Source organism: Taudactylus pleione, unplaced genomic scaffold (assembly GCF_031769625.1).
Source record: "Taudactylus pleione unplaced genomic scaffold, aTauple2 ptg000006l, whole genome shotgun sequence".
Taxonomy (NCBI): Eukaryota; Metazoa; Chordata; class Amphibia; order Anura; family Myobatrachidae; genus Taudactylus; species Taudactylus pleione.
In genome coordinates this window covers 12,896,442-12,915,642 of record NW_028284409.1, presented here as the reverse complement: position 1 = coordinate 12,915,642, position 19,201 = coordinate 12,896,442, and the positions used below count along the sequence as shown (strand labels likewise).

At 41.9% G+C, this 19,201-nt stretch overlaps 2 protein-coding genes across 2 annotated transcripts; both read right to left on the bottom strand.

Moving 5' to 3' along the window:
- Positions 1 to 5,700: 5,700 nt before the first annotated feature.
- Positions 5,701 to 6,953, bottom strand: LOC148543083 (uncharacterized). The gene has a single exon (XM_088452037.1). It carries the CDS (start codon positions 6,847 to 6,849, stop codon positions 5,701 to 5,703), a length of 1,149 nt encoding a protein of 382 aa, XP_088308163.1. The 5' UTR covers positions 6,850 to 6,953.
- A 5,569-nt stretch (positions 6,954 to 12,522) lies between these two features.
- Positions 12,523 to 13,775, bottom strand: LOC148543082 (uncharacterized). Its single transcript, XM_088452023.1, has one exon. It carries the CDS (start codon positions 13,669 to 13,671, stop codon positions 12,523 to 12,525), a length of 1,149 nt encoding a protein of 382 aa, XP_088308149.1. The 5' UTR covers positions 13,672 to 13,775.
- Between the last annotated feature and the right edge of the window lie 5,426 nt (positions 13,776 to 19,201).

Below are 19,201 nucleotides of genomic sequence, written 5' to 3'. Positions count from 1 at the left end.
GCCTAGGGCCGGGGAAGTGGTGACAGCTACTTTGAGTTGCGTCACTGCTTCTTCCATCTGCTGGGGAGTGGGATATGGGCCCTCCTTTTTGGTGCTGTCATACAGGTACCTTGGCTTGTAATATCAGCTTCTTCCTTTCCTCTGTTAGATGCCTTGTGCCGTGTGAGATGCAATGTCCTAGAAAGATCACTTTCTGTTTTGCTAGTTGTAGTTTTTCTTTGGAAACTCTGCAGTTTTGTTCCTCCAGGAACTTTAACAAGGATACAGTCTCTTCTTGGCACTTGCTTTCAGATGTGGTGGCTAGCAGTAAATCATCAACATACTGGATGAGTTGAGTTTCATCTGGAAATAAAGGTCTCCATGCTTGAAGTATTGTGGACATAGCTTCAGAAAAATCACTTGGTGAAGTGGCACCCCCTTGTGGCAAGCGTGTCCAGCAATACTGTTTTCCTTTATGTGTAAATGCTAGTAGACGCTGGGAATCTTTTGTAATAGGAACAGAGAAAAAAGCATTTGCAAGGTCTGCTACGGTGAACCATCTTGCTGAGGGTTGTATCTGATTTAGGAGAGTATGTGGGTTTGGTACTATTGGGGTGTTGACTACAAGTCTCTTGTTTATTTCCCTCAAATCATGAACCAGTCTGTATTGTACTTCTCCTTGTTTTTCTGTACCCCGCTTCTTTACAGGGAAGAGAGGGGTGTTGAAAGGGGACCTGCATTGTATTATGACCCCTATGTCCAAGTATGTTTGCAGCTGTTGTGAAATAGCATTTTCTTGTGCTGGTGTGAGTGGGTACTGTTTAACAGAGACTGGTATGGTACCTGGTTTGAGGGATAGTTGTACTGGCTGTACTTGTAGAAGTCCCACATCAGTCTTTCCTTTTGACCACAGTCTGTCAGGTACAGTTAAAATCCGTTGTGGCAGCGAGTCAATTGCTGGATGTTCCTGAAATAGATAAACTTGTATGGCTGCCTCAATACTATTGCTCACCTCATTTGGAATATTGCTGGTGTACTTGACTCCTCTTGGTGTGTATTGTATTGAGGCTTGCATAAGTGCGAGTATATCTGCTCCCAACAGGTTCACCGGACAAGTGGGAGAGGTGAGGAATGCCACTGGAACTGGAGTAGGTTCATCATTAATAAGCAAAAAGAGTTGTTTACTTTCTTTGAGAGGCATTGCTTGACCTCCCAGACCTGTGCCTTGTATTGTCTCTGTAGTAAGAAGTTGAGGGGGGATCTGATCATGCATAAAAACTGATTTCTGAGCTCCGGTATCAATCACACAATCGAGTTCTTGTCCTGTGGGTAAAGTAACAGTGACAGTACCTGTGGGTGTGATGTTATCCTGAAGTGAAGCAAAGATAGGCACTGATGACACGGGAGCTGTATATCTTCATGCTTGTGGGTGCTGCATTCCTGCAGTGTACGGATGTTCAGACATCTGTCGCTGTGATAACAAATATTTCTGATGCTTTCTGCAATCCTTTTTTTTGGTGTCCTGGAAGTTTACAAAAGAAACACTTGCCTGTCATATCATTACCTTGGGAGTCATACTGCTTCCTCTGTGTATAACCTTTAGTTGGTTGCTTTGCAGTTGTTCTCTGCCGCGGTGGTTGACTCTGAACCAGATTCACCGTCACTACCTGTGCTTTTGTAGCTTTTCGGTCTTTTTTATCCTGTTCAACATCCTCAATCCATTCCAATACTTGTAAAATTCCTTCAATATCCATTACCATGGCTTCCGGTCTGATCTGAAATAACTGAGTTCTCAAGTCATTTCTAAGTCCATTCAAAAACTTCGTTTTACACAGCCTAGCTCCTGCTATTTCTGTAACAGGGTAACCTTCTTCTTCCTGTCTAGTAATTAGTTTATCATATTATGCCCGTACTGTGTCTGTTTTTTGAACTAAATCTGGTGCAGCAGGAGCAGTTTGTTGAATCTCTGCACATCTCCATTGTATTCTATTTAGTAACAAGTTTCCACTATGTTGGCTATATCTTGTTCCTACTGCGGGAAGTGCCACAATTTCTGGTCTGCCCTGTTGAACTCCCTGAACAATGATTGCAATCATTTTATCATATTCTCCATGTCCTGCTGATGCTTTCACAATTTGTTCCAGATCTACCCAACATGGTCTGTAAATAGTTTTAACCTGTTCCATTTTCTGATAAAACGTATGTGGATGTCGTCTGATATCAGGCAAATCATTAACAATTCTTAACATATCAGATTGAAACCATGGGTTATATACCTCTTGTTCAATGTATTCAGGACCATTTTCAGGATCTACTTGCTCTGCATTAAACCTGGGATTTGGAGATGTTTGTACTCTTATAGGTAAAATGTGATGTCCCTCTGGACCCGCTATTGTACCCCTACAAGGACTCATGTTATGGGGTGCCAGTCTTTTTAGTACATATGACATTTTTTGTTTATTTGTAAGGGAAGTATTAGTTACATTACTACCTTGATTACATGGTGGGGCATCAGGTGATACCCAGCTATCACAAGCGGGACATTTCTCTGAACCCTCTGGGACACAAAAATGACAAAACGTACATTCTCTTCCTCTAGTTATATCTAAATTTACTTTATCTTGTGATTCTATACCACATCCTTGAATGGTATTTAAGTCAATTCTGGGATACAAGTTCTGGGATGTTAATGTGGATACTTCAGTTTGTATTGCAGTTGATGGAGCTGCCAGTCTAACTGGTACATATGGTGGTGGGTTATCTATAACATCATTTAAATCAGACCTTTTCCTATGTTCATCCTCTATTTCTTGTGCAACTGTTTGCCATATTGTGACAGTGTCCAAATAACTCTTCTTTGTCAACCAGTCTATATTATTATTTCTGAACCATTTCCATTTGTCAGGGTCTAGCGTACCTTCAGGTGGAAATCCTGCTCTTTTGAAAATAACAGAAATACCTTTGAGAGCTTTCGCGCCCTCTCTCTGACAAATTATTTCTAGGGGACTCAATTCCCCCGTTTTACTAACTCGTGCACCCATTGTCCATCTGTGTGAGGGATCAGGTCACGGGACAATACTGTAGTGGGCTACTCAACTGTATCGCACTGCTTAGATTACTGTAATAATTAGTCTAAAATCTGTTATTTTCTGAGCTTTCTATGTATATTGTTCGTTTTCTTTTGCCACTGACTGATACGGTCAGAATAAACACTGGGACTTCCTCTTTCAATAATTCTCTGTACTGACAGGGGTAATTTTCTACTATCACTATAACACAGTATTTCAAATTGCAGAGGTACAAAATTAATAGGTAAACCAACCAAACAATCAGGAAATCCTTGTCCTACAAATCTGTCAATTATGTCTTTATCAACATGACAACCAATACTGACCACAAAAGAAATATCCTTGTTTTGTAAAACACCAGAATGTACAATAGAACCTACAGATTGCAATTGACAGTTGAATTCATTAATATGTTTCTTATACCAGAGAGTAACAGTACACAAACAGTTATTACATGGCATTCATAAAACATTAATTTTTACTGTATCATGAAAATAATTCAGAAACAGACAATCGGGTTCAAAATATACCAGGTATACTTACTACATATAGATAGACTGTCTCACAGGCAGTAAACAAACACTGACGGAGTAATTAAGTTGAAATCATAACTTTGAAATCACTCACCCGGGATTGTCAGTAGTTGTGTACAGCAGGCGGACGTGGTGTCATCTATTCTGTAGCAGCGGCACTGGTCCCAGAAATCCTGGATCGAGATCAATAAATCTCCCTCCTCCGAGCCCCCATGAAATGTTGGAGATGTTCCACTACCAAGTCCCTTCGATTGTCAGTTCTGTGTTTCCCCCTTACCAGTCGACTGGGAACCCCAATAAATCAAACAGCAAGTCGTGTTTAAGAGATTGACACTGAAGACTCGTTTAATCCGATGGGGTTAATATAGCAGATTCTTTAAAACACACAGTATCTCATTTGTTACAAAAAACCGGATGTGGTTCGGAGAAGTAAGACACATACTAATCTTTAGATACAAGGGTATTTCCAGAGTCTGGTGCACTTCCTCTTTTGAGATGGTTTCAAACATTAAGCATATGACACCAAGACTTTTGTTACATTATAAACATCTATAAATTTCTAGACGAGACAGCAGGGGAAATAACCCACAGATTAAATCAGCTGATCCTAAACTAGAGGGAACATGCAGAAACACATATTTTCAGCAAAGGTTATTAGTTCATAAAGCAATAATCAGAGATCAGTATTATTTATAATTATATATGCTTGATTACATAGGGGGAATACATTTATCTCTCTCATTCCCTCCTTTTATAATTAATCTGATCTAGCAGTTGAGCTTCTGGCAGTACAATTTGTCTACCTATCATACATACATATATGTATAGGTGAGCACTATAAAGAGGCTTATACACATAATGCATCCCCACACACCTCTTTCTGGATTAGGACCCATTAATTCTTTCCACATGATCATATTTTTTTTTAAAAATCAAACTTAACTTTAGTGAGTTTGCAATGTGACGCGTGAATACAAGTCTCTCTCCCTTTAACTTTCACCGATGTTGGAGTAGTCAGTAACACTTGGTATGGCCCATCACATCTGGGTTCCAGCGATTTCCTGACGTGTCTTTTCAGATAGACCCAGTCACCTGGTTGCAGCTGATGTGGACTGAGATCTGCCTTAGAATCTGGGAGAGAGGCGAAAGCTAGAGAATGCAGAGAGGTGAGTTTTTCAGTTAAGGCTTTTACATATGCAGTTAAGTCAGCATGTTTATGTTGCATTTCTTGTGGATAATAACATCCTATCTTAGGGATAGTCCCAAACAAAATTTCATATGGAGACAGCCCTGTGGCTTTAGATGGGGTGGTTCTTATACTAAACAGAGCTATTGGTAAACATTCTAACCAATTTTTCCCTGTCTCTTGTGCTGCTTTTAATATCTTAAGTTTAAGAGTTCCATTGAATTTCTCTACTAGGGCACTGGCCTGTGGCCTGTAGGGCGTGTGAAAGGCCTGTTGAATCCCCAAATCTTCCATGATATGAGTCATTACTTCTCCTGTGTGTGCCTCTATCTGATTCAATTACCTCTGGTACTCCATACCTACAGACGATTTCTGAGAGGAGTTTTTTTGCTGTGTTCCTTGCAGTGGCTTTAACCACTGGCCAGACCTCAATCCATTTTGTGAAGGTGTCTAAACAGACCAATGCATATTCATAAATCCCAACTTTGGGCATCTGAATATAGTCAATTTGCAGTCTCTGGAAAGGAAAATAACTTTTTGGAATGGCTCCCATGGTAGTCTTTACCTTTTGTCCTGGGTTGGAGATCCCACAGATCCAGCAGGCTTGTACAAACCGTGCAGCTGCTGGGAAGAATCCTGGAGCTATCCATCTTTCCTTTACCAGGTTTCCCATTTGATCTTTTCCTATATGCGTGAGACCATGAGTAACTTGACACATTGGTGGGTACAATGTCCTTGGTAGACATAATAGGTTACCTGCTTTCCATAGTCCTGTGAATTCCTCCTTGCAGGCTCCTTTCCTTTCCCATGATGATTTTTCTTCTGGTCCTGCTTGTTCTTGGAGTTTTTGTAGGTCTTGAAAATCTGGCATTGTTGTTGTACCTTCAGTTTGTGTGACATATGCTGTTATGCCTTTGTAAGGCTGTTTAGCTGCTTATTTTGCTGCTCTGTCTGCTGTGCAATTCCCTTTGGTTATGCTGGTCTGATTTCTGGTATGTGCTTGAACCTTAATAATAGCCACTTTATGGGGTAATTCAAGTGCTTGAAAAAGTTGTTTTATAAGTTCTGCATGTTGTATTTGTTTGCCTGTCACTGTTTTAAAGTCTCTGCTTTTCCATATGTTTCCGTAATCCTGTGTAACCCCCCAAGCATATCTTGAATCTGTATAGATGTTGGCTGTAGCTTTTTCTGCATATTCTAGAGCCTTTGTGAGAGCTACTATTTCTGCTGCTTGTGCTGATAGATGTGAGGGTAGTGGTCCTGCTTCTATGATGTCATCTTGTGTGGTTACAGCATATCCTGTGTAAGGTGTCCCATTGTCATAATATCTAGAGCCATCTACAAACAGTTCATAATGTGCATTTGGGAGAGCAGTGTCTGTAACATGTGGTAAAGGTGAGGTTTCTTGATCCATAAGGGCCAGACAATCATGACAGTCCAAATTTTTTGAATTGTATATTTTATCGTCCCTTACTTGATCATTTTGCTCTTCACCACTTGCGGTGCAGGCATATAAGTCTGGATAGACCATATTTCTCCCTCCTTTTGAATCTAGTGATTCAGGATCTTCTTGTTGCTCGAGTAAACTTGGAAGGAGAGTGGCGGGGTTGAGGGTAGTACATCTTCTTATAGTTACGTTAGTTGCACTGAGTAATGCCACTTCATATTTGGTTAGCCTTGCTGCTGAAAGGTGTTTAGTTCTGGCTTGTTGAAGTATTTCTGTTACTGCATGGGGTACTTGAATAGTTAACGGATGATCAAGTACGATGTCTGTGCTTTTGTCTTTTAAGACTGCTGCTGCTGCTACCGCTCTGATGCAAGTAGGTGCCCCTTGGATAATGTTGTCTAGCTTGCTGGAGTAGTAGGCCACTGGTCGTTGCTTCAGTCCATGTTTTTGGGTGAGCACTCCTAGTGCATGGCCTTTTTCTTTGTGGCAGTAGAGGGTGAAGGGTTTGCTGTAATCAGGTAAGCCTAGGGCTGGGGAAGTGGTGACAGCTACTTTGAGTTGCGTCACTGCTTCTTCCATCTGCTGGGGAGTGGGATATGGGCCCTCCTTTTTGGTGCTGTCATACAGTGTCTGCATGAATACCGAGGCTAGGGGGACCCATTCGCGGCAATATCCTAGGAGACCCAAAAAGGAACGGACTTGTTTTATAGTCTTTGGTACCTTGGCTTGTAATATCAGCTTCTTCCTTTCCTCTGTTAGATGCCTTGTGCCGTGTGAGATGCAATGTCCTAGAAAGATCACTTTCTGTTTTGCTAGTTGTAGTTTTTCTTTGGAAACTCTGCAGTTTTGTTCCTCCAGGAACTTTAACAAGGATACAGTCTCTTCTTGGCACTTGCTTTCAGATGTGGTGGCTAGCAGTAAATCATCAACATACTGGATGAGTTGAGTTTCATCTGGAAATAAAGGTCTCCATGCTTGAAGTATTGTGGACATAGCTTCAGAAAAATCACTTGGTGAAGTGGCACCCCCTTGTGGCAAGCGTGTCCAGCAATACTGTTTTCCTTTATGTGTAAATGCTAGTAGACGCTGGGAATCTTTTGTAATAGGAACAGAGAAAAAAGCATTTGCAAGGTCTGCTACGGTGAACCATCTTGCTGAGGGTTGTATCTGATTTAGGAGAGTATGTGGGTTTGGTACTATTGGGGTGTTGACTACAAGTCTCTTGTTTATTTCCCTCAAATCATGAACCAGTCTGTATTGTACTTCTCCTTGTTTTCCTGTACCCCGCTTCTTTACAGGGAAGAGAGGGGTGTTGAAAGGGGACCTGCATTGTATTATGACCCCTATGTCCAAGTATGTTTGCAGCTGTTGTGAAATAGCATTTTCTTGTGCTGGTGTGAGTGGGTACTGTTTAACAGAGACTGGTATGGTACCTGGTTTGAGGGATAGTTGTACTGGCTGTACTTGTAGAAGTCCCACATCAGTCTTTCCTTTTGACCACAGTCTGTCAGGTACAGTTAAAATCCATTGTGGCAGCGAGTCAATTGCTGGATGTTCCTGAAATAGATAAACTTGTATGGCTGCCTCAATACTATTGCTCACCTCATTTGGAATATTGCTGGTGTACTTGACTCCTCTTGGTGTGTATTGTATTGAGGCTTGCATAAGTGCGAGTATATCTGCTCCCAACAGGTTCACCGGACAAGTGGGAGAGGTGAGGAATGCCACTGGAACTGGAGTAGGTTCATCATTAATAAGCAAAAAGAGTTGTTTACTTTCTTTGAGAGGCATTGCTTGACCTCCCAGACCTGTGCCTTGTATTGTCTCTGTAGTAAGAAGTTGAGGGGGGATCTGATCATGCATAAAAACTGATTTCTGAGCTCCGGTATCAATCACACAATCGAGTTCTTGTCCTGTGGGTAAAGTAACAGTGACAGTACCTGTGGGTGTGATGTTATCCTGAAGTGAAGCAAAGATAGGCACTGATGACACGGGAGCTGTATATCTTCATGCTTGTGGGTGCTGCATTCCTGCAGTGTACGGATGTTCAGACATCTGTCGCTGTGATAACAAATATTTCTGATGCTTTCTGCAATCCTTTTTTTTGGTGTCCTGGAAGTTTACAAAAGAAACACTTGCCTGTCATATCATTACCTTGGGAGTCATACTGCTTCCTCTGTGTATAACCTTTAGTTGGTTGCTTTGCAGTTGTTCTCTGCCGCGGTGGTTGACTCTGAACCAGATTCACCGTCACTACCTGTGCTTTTGTAGCTTTTCGGTCTTTTTTATCCTGTTCAACATCCTCAATCCATTCCAATACTTGTAAAATTCCTTCAATATCCATTACCATGGCTTCCGGTCTGATCTGAAATAACTGAGTTCTCAAGTCATTTCTAAGTCCATTCAAAACTTCGTTTTACACAGCCTAGCTCCTGCTACTTCTGTAACAGGATAACCTTCTTCTTCCTGTCTAGTAATTAGTTTATCATATTATGCCCGTACTGTGTCTGTTTTTTGAACTAAATCTGGTGCAGCTGGAGCAGTTTGTTGAATCTCTGCACATCTCCATTGTTTTCTATTTAGTAACAAGTTTCCACTATGTTGGCTATATCTTGTTCCTACTGCGGGAAGTGCCACAATTTCTGGTCTGCCGTGTTGAACTCCCTGAACAATGATTGCAATCATTTTATCATATTCTCCATGTCCTGCTGATGCTTTCACAATTTGTTCCAGATCTACCCAACATGGTCTGTAAATAGTTTTAACCTGTTCCATTTTCTGATAAAACGTATGTAGATGTCGTCTGATATCAGGCAAATCATTAACAATTCTTAACATATCAGATTGAAACCATGGGTTATATACCTCTTGTTCAATGTATTCAGGACCATTTTCAGGATCTACTTGCTCTGCATTAAACCTGGGATTTGGAGATGTTTGTACCCTTATAGGTAAAATGTGATGTCCCTCTGGACCCGCTATTGTACCCCTACAAGGACTCATGTTATGGGGTGCCAGTCTTTTTAGTACATATGACATTTTTTGTTTATTTGTAAGGGAAGTATTAGTTACATTACTACCTTGATTACATGGTGGGGCATCAGGTGATACCCAGCTATCACAAGCGGGACATTTCTCTGAACCCTCTGGGACACAAAAATGACAAAATGTACATTCTCTTCCTCTAGTTATATCTCAATTTACTTTATCTTGTGATTCTATGCCACATCCTTGAATGGTATTTAAGTCAATTCTGGGATACAAGTTCTGGGATGTTAATGTGGATACTTCATTTTGTATTGCAGTTGATGGAGCTGCCAGTCTAACTGGTACATATGGTGGTGGGTTATCTATAACATCATTTAAATCAGACCTTTTCCTATGTTCATCCTCTATTTCTTGTGCAACTGTTTGCCATATTGTGACAGTGTCCAAATAACTCTTCTTTGTCAACCAGTCTATATTATTATTTCTGAACCGTTTCCATTTGTCAGGGTCTAGCGTACCTTCAGGTGGAAATCCTGCTCTTTTGAAAATAACAGAAATACCTTTGAGAGCTTTCGCGCCCTCTCTCTGACAAATTATTTCTAGGGGACTCAATTCCCCCGTTTTACTAACTTGTGCACCCATTGTCCATCTGTGTGAGGGATCAGGTCACGGGACAATACTGTAGTGGGCTACTCAACTGTATCGCACTGCTTAGATTACTGTAATAATTAGTCTAAAATCTGTTATTTTCTGAGCTTTCTATGTATATTGTTCGTTTTCTTTTGCCACTGACTGATACGTTCAGAATAAACACTGGGACTTCCTCTTTCAATAATTCTCTGTACTGACAGGGGTAATTTTCTACTATCACTATAACACAGTATTTCAAATTGCAGAGGTACAAAATTAATAGGTAAACCCACCAAACAATCAGGAAATCCTTCTCCTACAAATCTGTCAATTATGTCTTTATCAACATGACAACCAATACTGACCACAAAAGAGATATCCTTGTTTTGTAAAACACCAGAATGTACAATAGAACCTACAGATTGCAATTGACAGTTGAATTCATTAATATGTTTCTTATACCAGAGAGTAACAGTACACAAACAGTTATTACATGGCATTCATATAACATTAATTTTTACTGTATCATGAAAATAATTCAGAAACAGACAATCGGATTCAAAATATACCAGGTATACTTACTACATATAGATAGACTGTCTCACAGGCAGTAAACAAACACTGACGGAGTAATTAAGTTGAAATCATAACTTTGAAATCACTCACCCGGGATTGTCAGTAGTTGTGTACAGCAGGCGGACGTGGTGTCATCTATTCTGTAGCAGCGGCACTGGTCCCAGAAATCCTGGATCGAGATCAATAAATCTCCCTCCTCCGAGCCCCCATGAAATGTTGGAGATGTTCCACTACCAAGTCCCTTCGATTGTCAGTTCTGTGTTTCCCCCTTACCAGTCGACTGGGAACCCCAATAAATCAAACAGCAAGTCGTGTTTAAGAGATTGACACTGAAGACTCATTTAATCCGATGGGGTTAATATAGCAGATTCTTTAAAACACACAGTATCTCATTTGTTACAAAAAACCGGATGTGGTTCGGAGAAGTAAGACACATACTAATCTTTAGATACAAGGGTATTTCCAGAGTCTGGTGCACTTCCTCTTTTGAGATGGTTTCAAACATTAAGCATATGACACCAAGACTTTTGTTACATTATAAACATCTATAAATTTCTAGACGAGACAGCAGGAGAAATAACCCACAGATTAAATCAGCTGATCCTAAACTAGGGGGAACATGCAGAAACACATATTTTCAGCAAAGGTTATTAGTTCATAAAGCAATAATCAGAGATCAGTATTATTTATAACTATATATGCTTGATTACATAGGGGGAATACATTTATCTCTCTCATTCCCTCCTTTTATAATTAATCTGATCTAGCAGTTGAGCTTCTGGCAGTACAATTTGTCTACCTATCATACATACATATATGTATAGGTGAGCACTATAAAGAGGCTTATACACATAATGCATCCCCACACACCTCTTTCTGGATTAGGACCCATTAATTCTTTCCACATGATCATATTTTTTTTAAAAATCAAACTTAACTTTAGTGAGTTTGCAATGTGACGCGTGAATCCAAGTCTCTCTCCCTTTAACTTTCACCGATGTTGGAGTAGTCAGTAACACTTGGTATGGCCCATCACATCTGGGTTCCAGCGATTTCCTGACGTGTCTTTTCAGATAGACCCAGTCACCTGGTTGCAGCTGATGTGGACTGAGATCTGCCTTAGAATCTGGGAGAGAGGCGAAAGCTAGAGAATGCAGAGAGGTGAGTTTTTCAGTTAAGGCTTTTACATATGCAGTTAAGTCAGCATGTTTATGTTGCATTTCTTGTGGATAATAACATCCTATCTTAGGGATAGTCCCAAACAAAATTTCATATGGAGACAGCCCTGTGGCTTTAGATGGGGTGGTTCTTATACTAAACAGAGCTATTGGTAAACATTCTAACCAATTTTTCCCTGTCTCTTGTGCTGCTTTTAATATCTTAAGTTTAAGAGTTCCATTGAATTTCTCTACTAGGGCACTGGCCTGTGGCCTGTAGGGCATGTGAAAGGCCTGTTGAATCCCCAAATCTTCCATGATATGAGTCATTACTTCTCCTGTGTGTGCCTCTATCTGATTCAATTACCTCTGGTACTCCATACCTACAGACGATTTCTGAGAGGAGTTTTTTTGCTGTGTTCCTTGCAGTGGCTTTAACCACTGGCCAGGCCTCAATCCATTTTGTGAAGGTGTCTAAACAGACCAATGCATATTCATAAATCCCAACTTTGGGCATCTGAATATAGTCAATTTGCAGTCTCTGGAAAGGAAAATAACTTTTTGGAATGGCTCCCATGGTAGTCTTTACCTTTTGTCCTGGGTTGGAGATCCCACAGATCCAGCAGGCTTGTACAAACCGTGCAGCTGCTGGGAAGAATCCTGGAGCTATCCATCTTTCTTTTACCAGGTTTCCCATTTGATCTTTTCCTATATGCGTGAGACCATGAGTAACTTGACACATTGGTGGGTACAATGTCCTTGGTAGACATAATAGGTTACCTGCTTTCCATAGTCCTGTGAATTCCTCCTTGCAGGCTCCTTTCCTTTCCCATGATGATTTTTCTTCTGGTCCTGCTTGTTCTTGGAGTTTTTGTAGGTCTTGAAAATCTGGCATTGTTGTTGTACCTTCAGTTTGTGTGACATATGCTGTTATGCCTTTGTAAGGCTGTTTAGCTGCTTATTTTGCTGCTCTGTCTGCTGTGCAATTCCCTTTGGTTATGCTGGTCTGATTTCTGGTATGTGCTTGAACCTTAATAATAGCCACTTTATGGGGTAATTCAAGTGCTTGAAAAAGTTGTTTTATAAGTTCTGCATGTTGTATTTGTTTGCCTGTCACTGTTTTAAAGTCTCTGCTTTTCCATATGTTTCCGTAATCCTGTGTAACCCCCCAAGCATATCTTGAATCTGTATAGATGTTGGCTGTAGCTTTTTCTGCATATTCTAGAGCCTTTGTGAGAGCTACTATTTCTGCTGCTTGTGCTGATAGATGTGAGGGTAGTGGTCCTGCTTCTATGATGTCATCTTGTGTGGTTACAGCATATCCTGTGTAAGGTGTCCCATTGTCATAATATCTAGAGCCATCTACAAACAGTTCATAATGTGCATTTGGGAGAGCAGTGTCTGTAACATGTGGTAAAGGTGAGGTTTCTTGATCCATAAGGGCCAGACAATCATGACAGTCCAAATTTTTTGAATTGTATATTTTATCGTCCCTTACTTGATCATTTTGCTCTTCACCACTTGCGGTGCAGGCATATAAGTCTGGATAGACCATATTTCTCCCTCCTTTTGAATCTAGTGATTCAGGATCTTCTTGTTGCTCGAGTAAACTTGGAAGGAGAGTGGCGGGGTTGAGGGTAGTACATCTTCTTATAGTTACGTTAGTTGCACTGAGTAATGCCACTTCATATTTGGTTAGCCTTGCTGCTGAAAGGTGTTTAGTTCTGGCTTGTTGAAGTATTTCTGTTACTGCATGGGGTACTTGAATAGTTAACGGATGATCAAGTACGATGTCTGTGCTTTTGTCTTTTAAGACTGCTGCTGCTGCTACCGCTCTGATGCAAGTAGGTGCCCCTTGGATAATGTTGTCTAGCTTGCTGGAGTAGTAGGCCACTGGTCGTTGCTTCAGTCCATGTTTTTGGGTGAGCACTCCTAGTGCATGGCCTTTTTCTTTGTGGCAGTAGAGGGTGAAGGGTTTGCTGTAATCAGGTAAGCCTAGGGCTGGGGAAGTGGTGACAGCTACTTTGAGTTGCGTCACTGCTTCTTCCATCTGCTGGGGAGTGGGATATGGGCCCTCCTTTTTGGTGCTGTCATACAGTGTCTGCATGAATACCGAGGCTAGGGGGACCCATTCGCGGCAATATCCTAGGAGACCCAAAAAGGAACGGACTTGTTTTATAGTCTTTGGTACCTTGGCTTGTAATATCAGCTTCTTCCTTTCCTCTGTTAGATGCCTTGTGCCGTGTGAGATGCAATGTCCTAGAAAGATCACTTTCTGTTTTGCTAGTTGTAGTTTTTCTTTGGAAACTCTGCAGTTTTGTTCCTCCAGGAACTTTAACAAGGATACAGTCTCTTCTTGGCACTTGCTTTCAGATGTGGTGGCTAGCAGTAAATCATCAACATACTGGATGAGTTGAGTTTCATCTGGAAATAAAGGTCTCCATGCTTGAAGTATTGTGGACATAGCTTCAGAAAAATCACTTGGTGAAGTGGCACCCCCTTGTGGCAAGCGTGTCCAGCAATACTGTTTTCCTTTATGTGTAAATGCTAGTAGACGCTGGGAATCTTTTGTAATAGGAACAGAGAAAAAAGCATTTGCAAGGTCTGCTACGGTGAACCATCTTGCTGAGGGTTGTATCTGATTTAGGAGAGTATGTGGGTTTGGTACTATTGGGGTGTTGACTACAAGTCTCTTGTTTATTTCCCTCAAATCATGAACCAGTCTGTATTGTACTTCTCCTTGTTTTCCTGTACCCCGCTTCTTTACAGGGAAGAGAGGGGTGTTGAAAGGGGACCTGCATTGTATTATGACCCCTATGTCCAAGTATGTTTGCAGCTGTTGTGAAATAGCATTTTCTTGTGCTGGTGTGAGTGGGTACTGTTTAACAGAGACTGGTATGGTACCTGGTTTGAGGGATAGTTGTACTGGCTGTACTTGTAGAAGTCCCACATCAGTCTTTCCTTTTGACCACAGTCTGTCAGGTACAGTTAAAATCCATTGTGGCAGCGAGTCAATTGCTGGATGTTCCTGAAATAGATAAACTTGTATGGCTGCCTCAATACTATTGCTCACCTCATTTGGAATATTGCTGGTGTACTTGACTCCTCTTGGTGTGTATTGTATTGAGGCTTGCATAAGTGCGAGTATATCTGCTCCCAACAGGTTCACCGGACAAGTGGGAGAGGTGAGGAATGCCACGTGGAACTGGAGTAGGTTCATCATTAATAAGCAAAAAGAGTTGTTTACTTTCTTTGAGAGGCATTGCTTGACCTCCCAGACCTGTGCCTTGTATTGTCTCTGTAGTAAGAAGTTGAGGGGGGATCTGATCATGCATAAAAACTGATTTCTGAGCTCCGGTATCAATCACACAATCGAGTTCTTGTCCTGTGGGTAAAGTAACAGTGACAGTACCTGTGGGTGTGATGTTATCCTGAAGTGAAGCAAAGATAGGCACTGATGACACGGGAGCTGTATATCTTCATGCTTGTGGGTGCTGCATTCCTGCAGTGTACGGATGTTCAGACATCTGTCGCTGTGATAACAAATATTTCTGATGCTTTCTGCAATCCTTTTTTTTGGTGTCCTGGAAGTTTACAAAAGAAACACTTGCCTGTCATATCATTACCTTGGGAGTCATACTGCTTCCTCTGTGTATAACCTTTAGTTGGTTGCTTTGCAGTTGTTCTCTGCCGCGGTGGTTGACTCTGAACCAGATTCACCGTCACTACCTGTGCTTTTGTAGCTTTTCGGTCTTTTTTATCCTGTTCAACATCCTCAATCCATTCCAATACTTGTAAAATTCCTTCAATATCCATTACCATGGCTTCCGGTCTGATCTGAAATAACTGAGTTCTCAAGTCATTTCTAAGTCCATTCAAAACTTCGTTTTACACAGCCTAGCTCCTGCTACTTCTGTAACAGGATAACCTTCTTCTTCCTGTCTAGTAATTAGTTTATCATATTATGCCCGTACTGTGTCTGTTTTTTGAACTAAATCTGGTGCAGCTGGAGCAGTTTGTTGAATCTCTGCACATCTCCATTGTTTTCTATTTAGTAACAAGTTTCCACTATGTTGGCTATATCTTGTTCCTACTGCGGGAAGTGCCACAATTTCTGGTCTGCCCTGTTGAACTCCCTGAACAATGATTGCAATCATTTTATCATATTCTCCATGTCCTGCTGATGCTTTCACAATTTGTTCCAGATCTACCCAACATGGTCTGTAAATAGTTTTAACCTGTTCCATTTTCTGATAAAACGTATGTAGATGTCGTCTGATATCAGGCAAATCATTAACAATTCTTAACATATCAGATTGAAACCATGGGTTATATACCTCTTGTTCAATGTATTCAGGACCATTTTCAGGATCTACTTGCTCTGCATTAAACCTGGGATTTGGAGATGTTTGTACCCTTATAGGTAAAATGTGATGTCCCTCTGGACCCGCTATTGTACCCCTACAAGGACTCATGTTATGGGGTGCCAGTCTTTTTAGTACATATGACATTTTTTGTTTATTTGTAAGGGAAGTATTAGTTACATTACTACCTTGATTACATGGTGGGGCATCAGGTGATACCCAGCTATCACAAGCGGGACATTTCTCTGAACCCTCTGGGACACAAAAATGACAAAATGTACATTCTCTTCCTCTAGTTATATCTCAATTTACTTTATCTTGTGATTCTATGCCACATCCTTGAATGGTATTTAAGTCAATTCTGGGATACAAGTTCTGGGATGTTAATGTGGATACTTCATTTTGTATTGCAGTTGATGGAGCTGCCAGTCTAACTGGTACATATGGTGGTGGGTTATCTATAACATCATTTAAATCAGACCTTTTCCTATGTTCATCCTCTATTTCTTGTGCAACTGTTTGCCATATTGTGACAGTGTCCAAATAACTCTTCTTTGTCAACCAGTCTATATTATTATTTCTGAACCGTTTCCATTTGTCAGGGTCTAGCGTACCTTCAGGTGGAAATCCTGCTCTTTTGAAAATAACAGAAATACCTTTGAGAGCTTTCGCGCCCTCTCTCTGACAAATTATTTCTAGGGGACTCAATTCCCCCGTTTTACTAACTTGTGCACCCATTGTCCATCTGTGTGAGGGATCAGGTCACGGGACAATACTGTAGTGGGCTACTCAACTGTATCGCACTGCTTAGATTACTGTAATAATTAGGGGTGAGCGGGTTCGGATTTCTGAAATCCGAACCCCCCCGAGCCCCCCCGATCCGAGTCCGATCCGAGTCAGGCTCGACTTTTCCCGCCTGACTCGGATCTGAAATCGAGGCAAAACGTCATCTTCCCGCCTTCCGAGTCTCGCGGGTTTTGGATCCTATATAAGGTACACACGTCGGCGCCATTTTCTCACTCGGCTGTGGACAGTGAAGAGGGAGGGTGGGAGTTAGGGCTGTGTAGTGTAGTGTAGTGTAGTGCTGCTGTTGTCCACTACTTCAAAGTCCATAGGGGCTGGCTGTGTTGTGCTGTGCTGCTGTTGTTAATAGGGGCTGTGTCCACTACTTCAAAGTCCATAGGGGCTGGCTGGACTGTGTTGTGCAGTCAGTTCTCCATAGGGGCTGTGTCCACTCCAAAGTCCTGTGCAGTGTCCCAGTCCTAAAGGAGTGCTGTAGTGTTGTCCAGGGGGTGCTCTGTCCATCAGGGGTGCTCCCCCCAAGTGCTAAAAAAATAATATATTTTCTGTGTTTGTGAATTGTGTGCGCAGTAGCCGCACGTGCATCAACAAAGTAGTGCCAAGCGTGCGCCTGTGTCATAAGTAAAGGGCCGGCTGGCTTGACCGTTAAGGGTGCTGTAACCCCCGAAAGTACACTCCAGTCCAAACCAAAAAAAAAATTATTTTCTGTGTTTGTGAATTGTGTGCGCAGTAGCCGCACGTGCATCAACAAAGTAGTGCCAAGCGTGCGCCTGTGTCATAAGTAAAGGGCCGGCTGGCTTGACCGTTAAGGGTGCTGTAACCCCCGAAAGTACACTCCAGTCCAAACCAAAAAAAAAATTATTTTCTGTGTTTGTGAATTGTGTGCGCAGTAGCCGCACGTGCATCAACAAAGTAGTGCCAAGCGTGCGCCTGTGTCATAAGTAAAGGGCCGGCTGGCTTGACCGTTAAGGGTGCTGTAACCCCCGAAAGTACACTCCAGTCCAAACCAAAAAAAATATTATTTTCTGTGTTTGTGAATTGTGTGCGCAGTAGTCGCACGTGCATCAACAAAGTAGTGCCAAGCGTGCGCCTGTGTCATAAGTAAAGGGCCGGCTGGCTTGACCGTTAAGGGTTTGCTGTAACCCCCGAAAGTACACTCCAGTCCAAACCAAAAAAAAAATTATTTTCTGTGTTTGTGAATTGTGTGCGCAGTAGCCGCACGTGCATCAACAAAGTAGTGCCAAGCGTGCGCCTGTGTCATAAGTAAAGGGCCGGCTGGCTTGACCGTTAAGGGTGCTGTAACCCCCGAAAGTACACTCCAGTCCAAACCAAAAAAAATATTATTTTCTGTGTTTGTGAATTGTGTGCGCAGTAGTCGCACGTGCATCAACAAAGTAGTGCCAAGCGTGCGCCTGTGTCATAAGTAAAGGGCCGGCTGGCTTGACCGTTAAAGGGTGCTGTAACCCCCAAGTACACTCCAGTCCAAACCAAAAAAAAAATTATTTTCTGTGTTTGTGAATTGTGTGCGCAGTAGCCGCACGTGCATCAACAAAGTAGTGCCAAGCGTGCGCCTGTGTCATAAGTAAAGGGCCGGCTGGCTTGACCGTTAAGGGTGCTGTAACCCCCGAAAGTACACTCCAGTCCAAACCAAAAAAAAAATTATTTTCTGTGTTTAGCCGCACGTATATATCAAATCGATATAACATAAATGGAGGACCAAACTTTCTCCGATAAAAATAAAATAGAGAAAGATCAAGAACCACTTCCTCCTAGTGCTGAAGCTGCTGCCACTAGTCATGACATAGACGATAACATGCCATCAACGTCGTCTGCCAAGGCCGATGCCCAATGTCATAGTAGAGGGCACATACAATCCCAAATGGCAAAGTTCAGGAAAATGACCTTGAAAAAGACATTTAAATCAGCTGAAGAGAAACGTAAACTTGCCAATATGCCATTTACGACACGGAGTGGCAAGGAACGGCTAAGGTCGATCCCTAGTATGTTCATGACTAGTGGTTCAGCTTCACATGACGATGGAAGCCCTCCTCCCACTAAAAAAATCAAAAGAGTTAAGCTGGCAAAAGCACAGCGAAGAACTGTGCTTTCTAAGAAGATATCACAAATCCCCAAGGAGAGTCCAAGTGTGGTGGTGGTTGCGATGCCTGACCTTCCCAGCACTGGACGGGAAGAGGTGGCTCTTTCCACCATTTGCATGCCCCCTGCAAGTGCTGAAAGGAGCACCCACAGTCCACTTGCTGATATGCAAATTGAAGATGTCACTGTTGAAGTACAACAGGATGAGGATACTGGTGTAGCTGGCGCTGAGGAGGAAGTTGGCGAGGAGGATTCTGATGGTGATGTGGTTTGTTTAAATCAGGCTCCGGGGGAGACAGTTGTTGTCCGTGGGATGAAAAAGCCCATCACGGTCATGCCTGGGCAGAAGACCAAACATTCCACCTCTTTGGTCTG

Bases quoted from the DNA above. Each gene is read 5' to 3' on its own strand.
- LOC148543082 (XM_088452023.1), bottom strand. From the start codon at position 13,671: ATGCAGACACTGTATGACAGCACCAAAAAGGAGGGCCCATATCCCACT.
- LOC148543083 (XM_088452037.1), bottom strand. From the start codon at position 6,849: ATGCAGACACTGTATGACAGCACCAAAAAGGAGGGCCCATATCCCACT.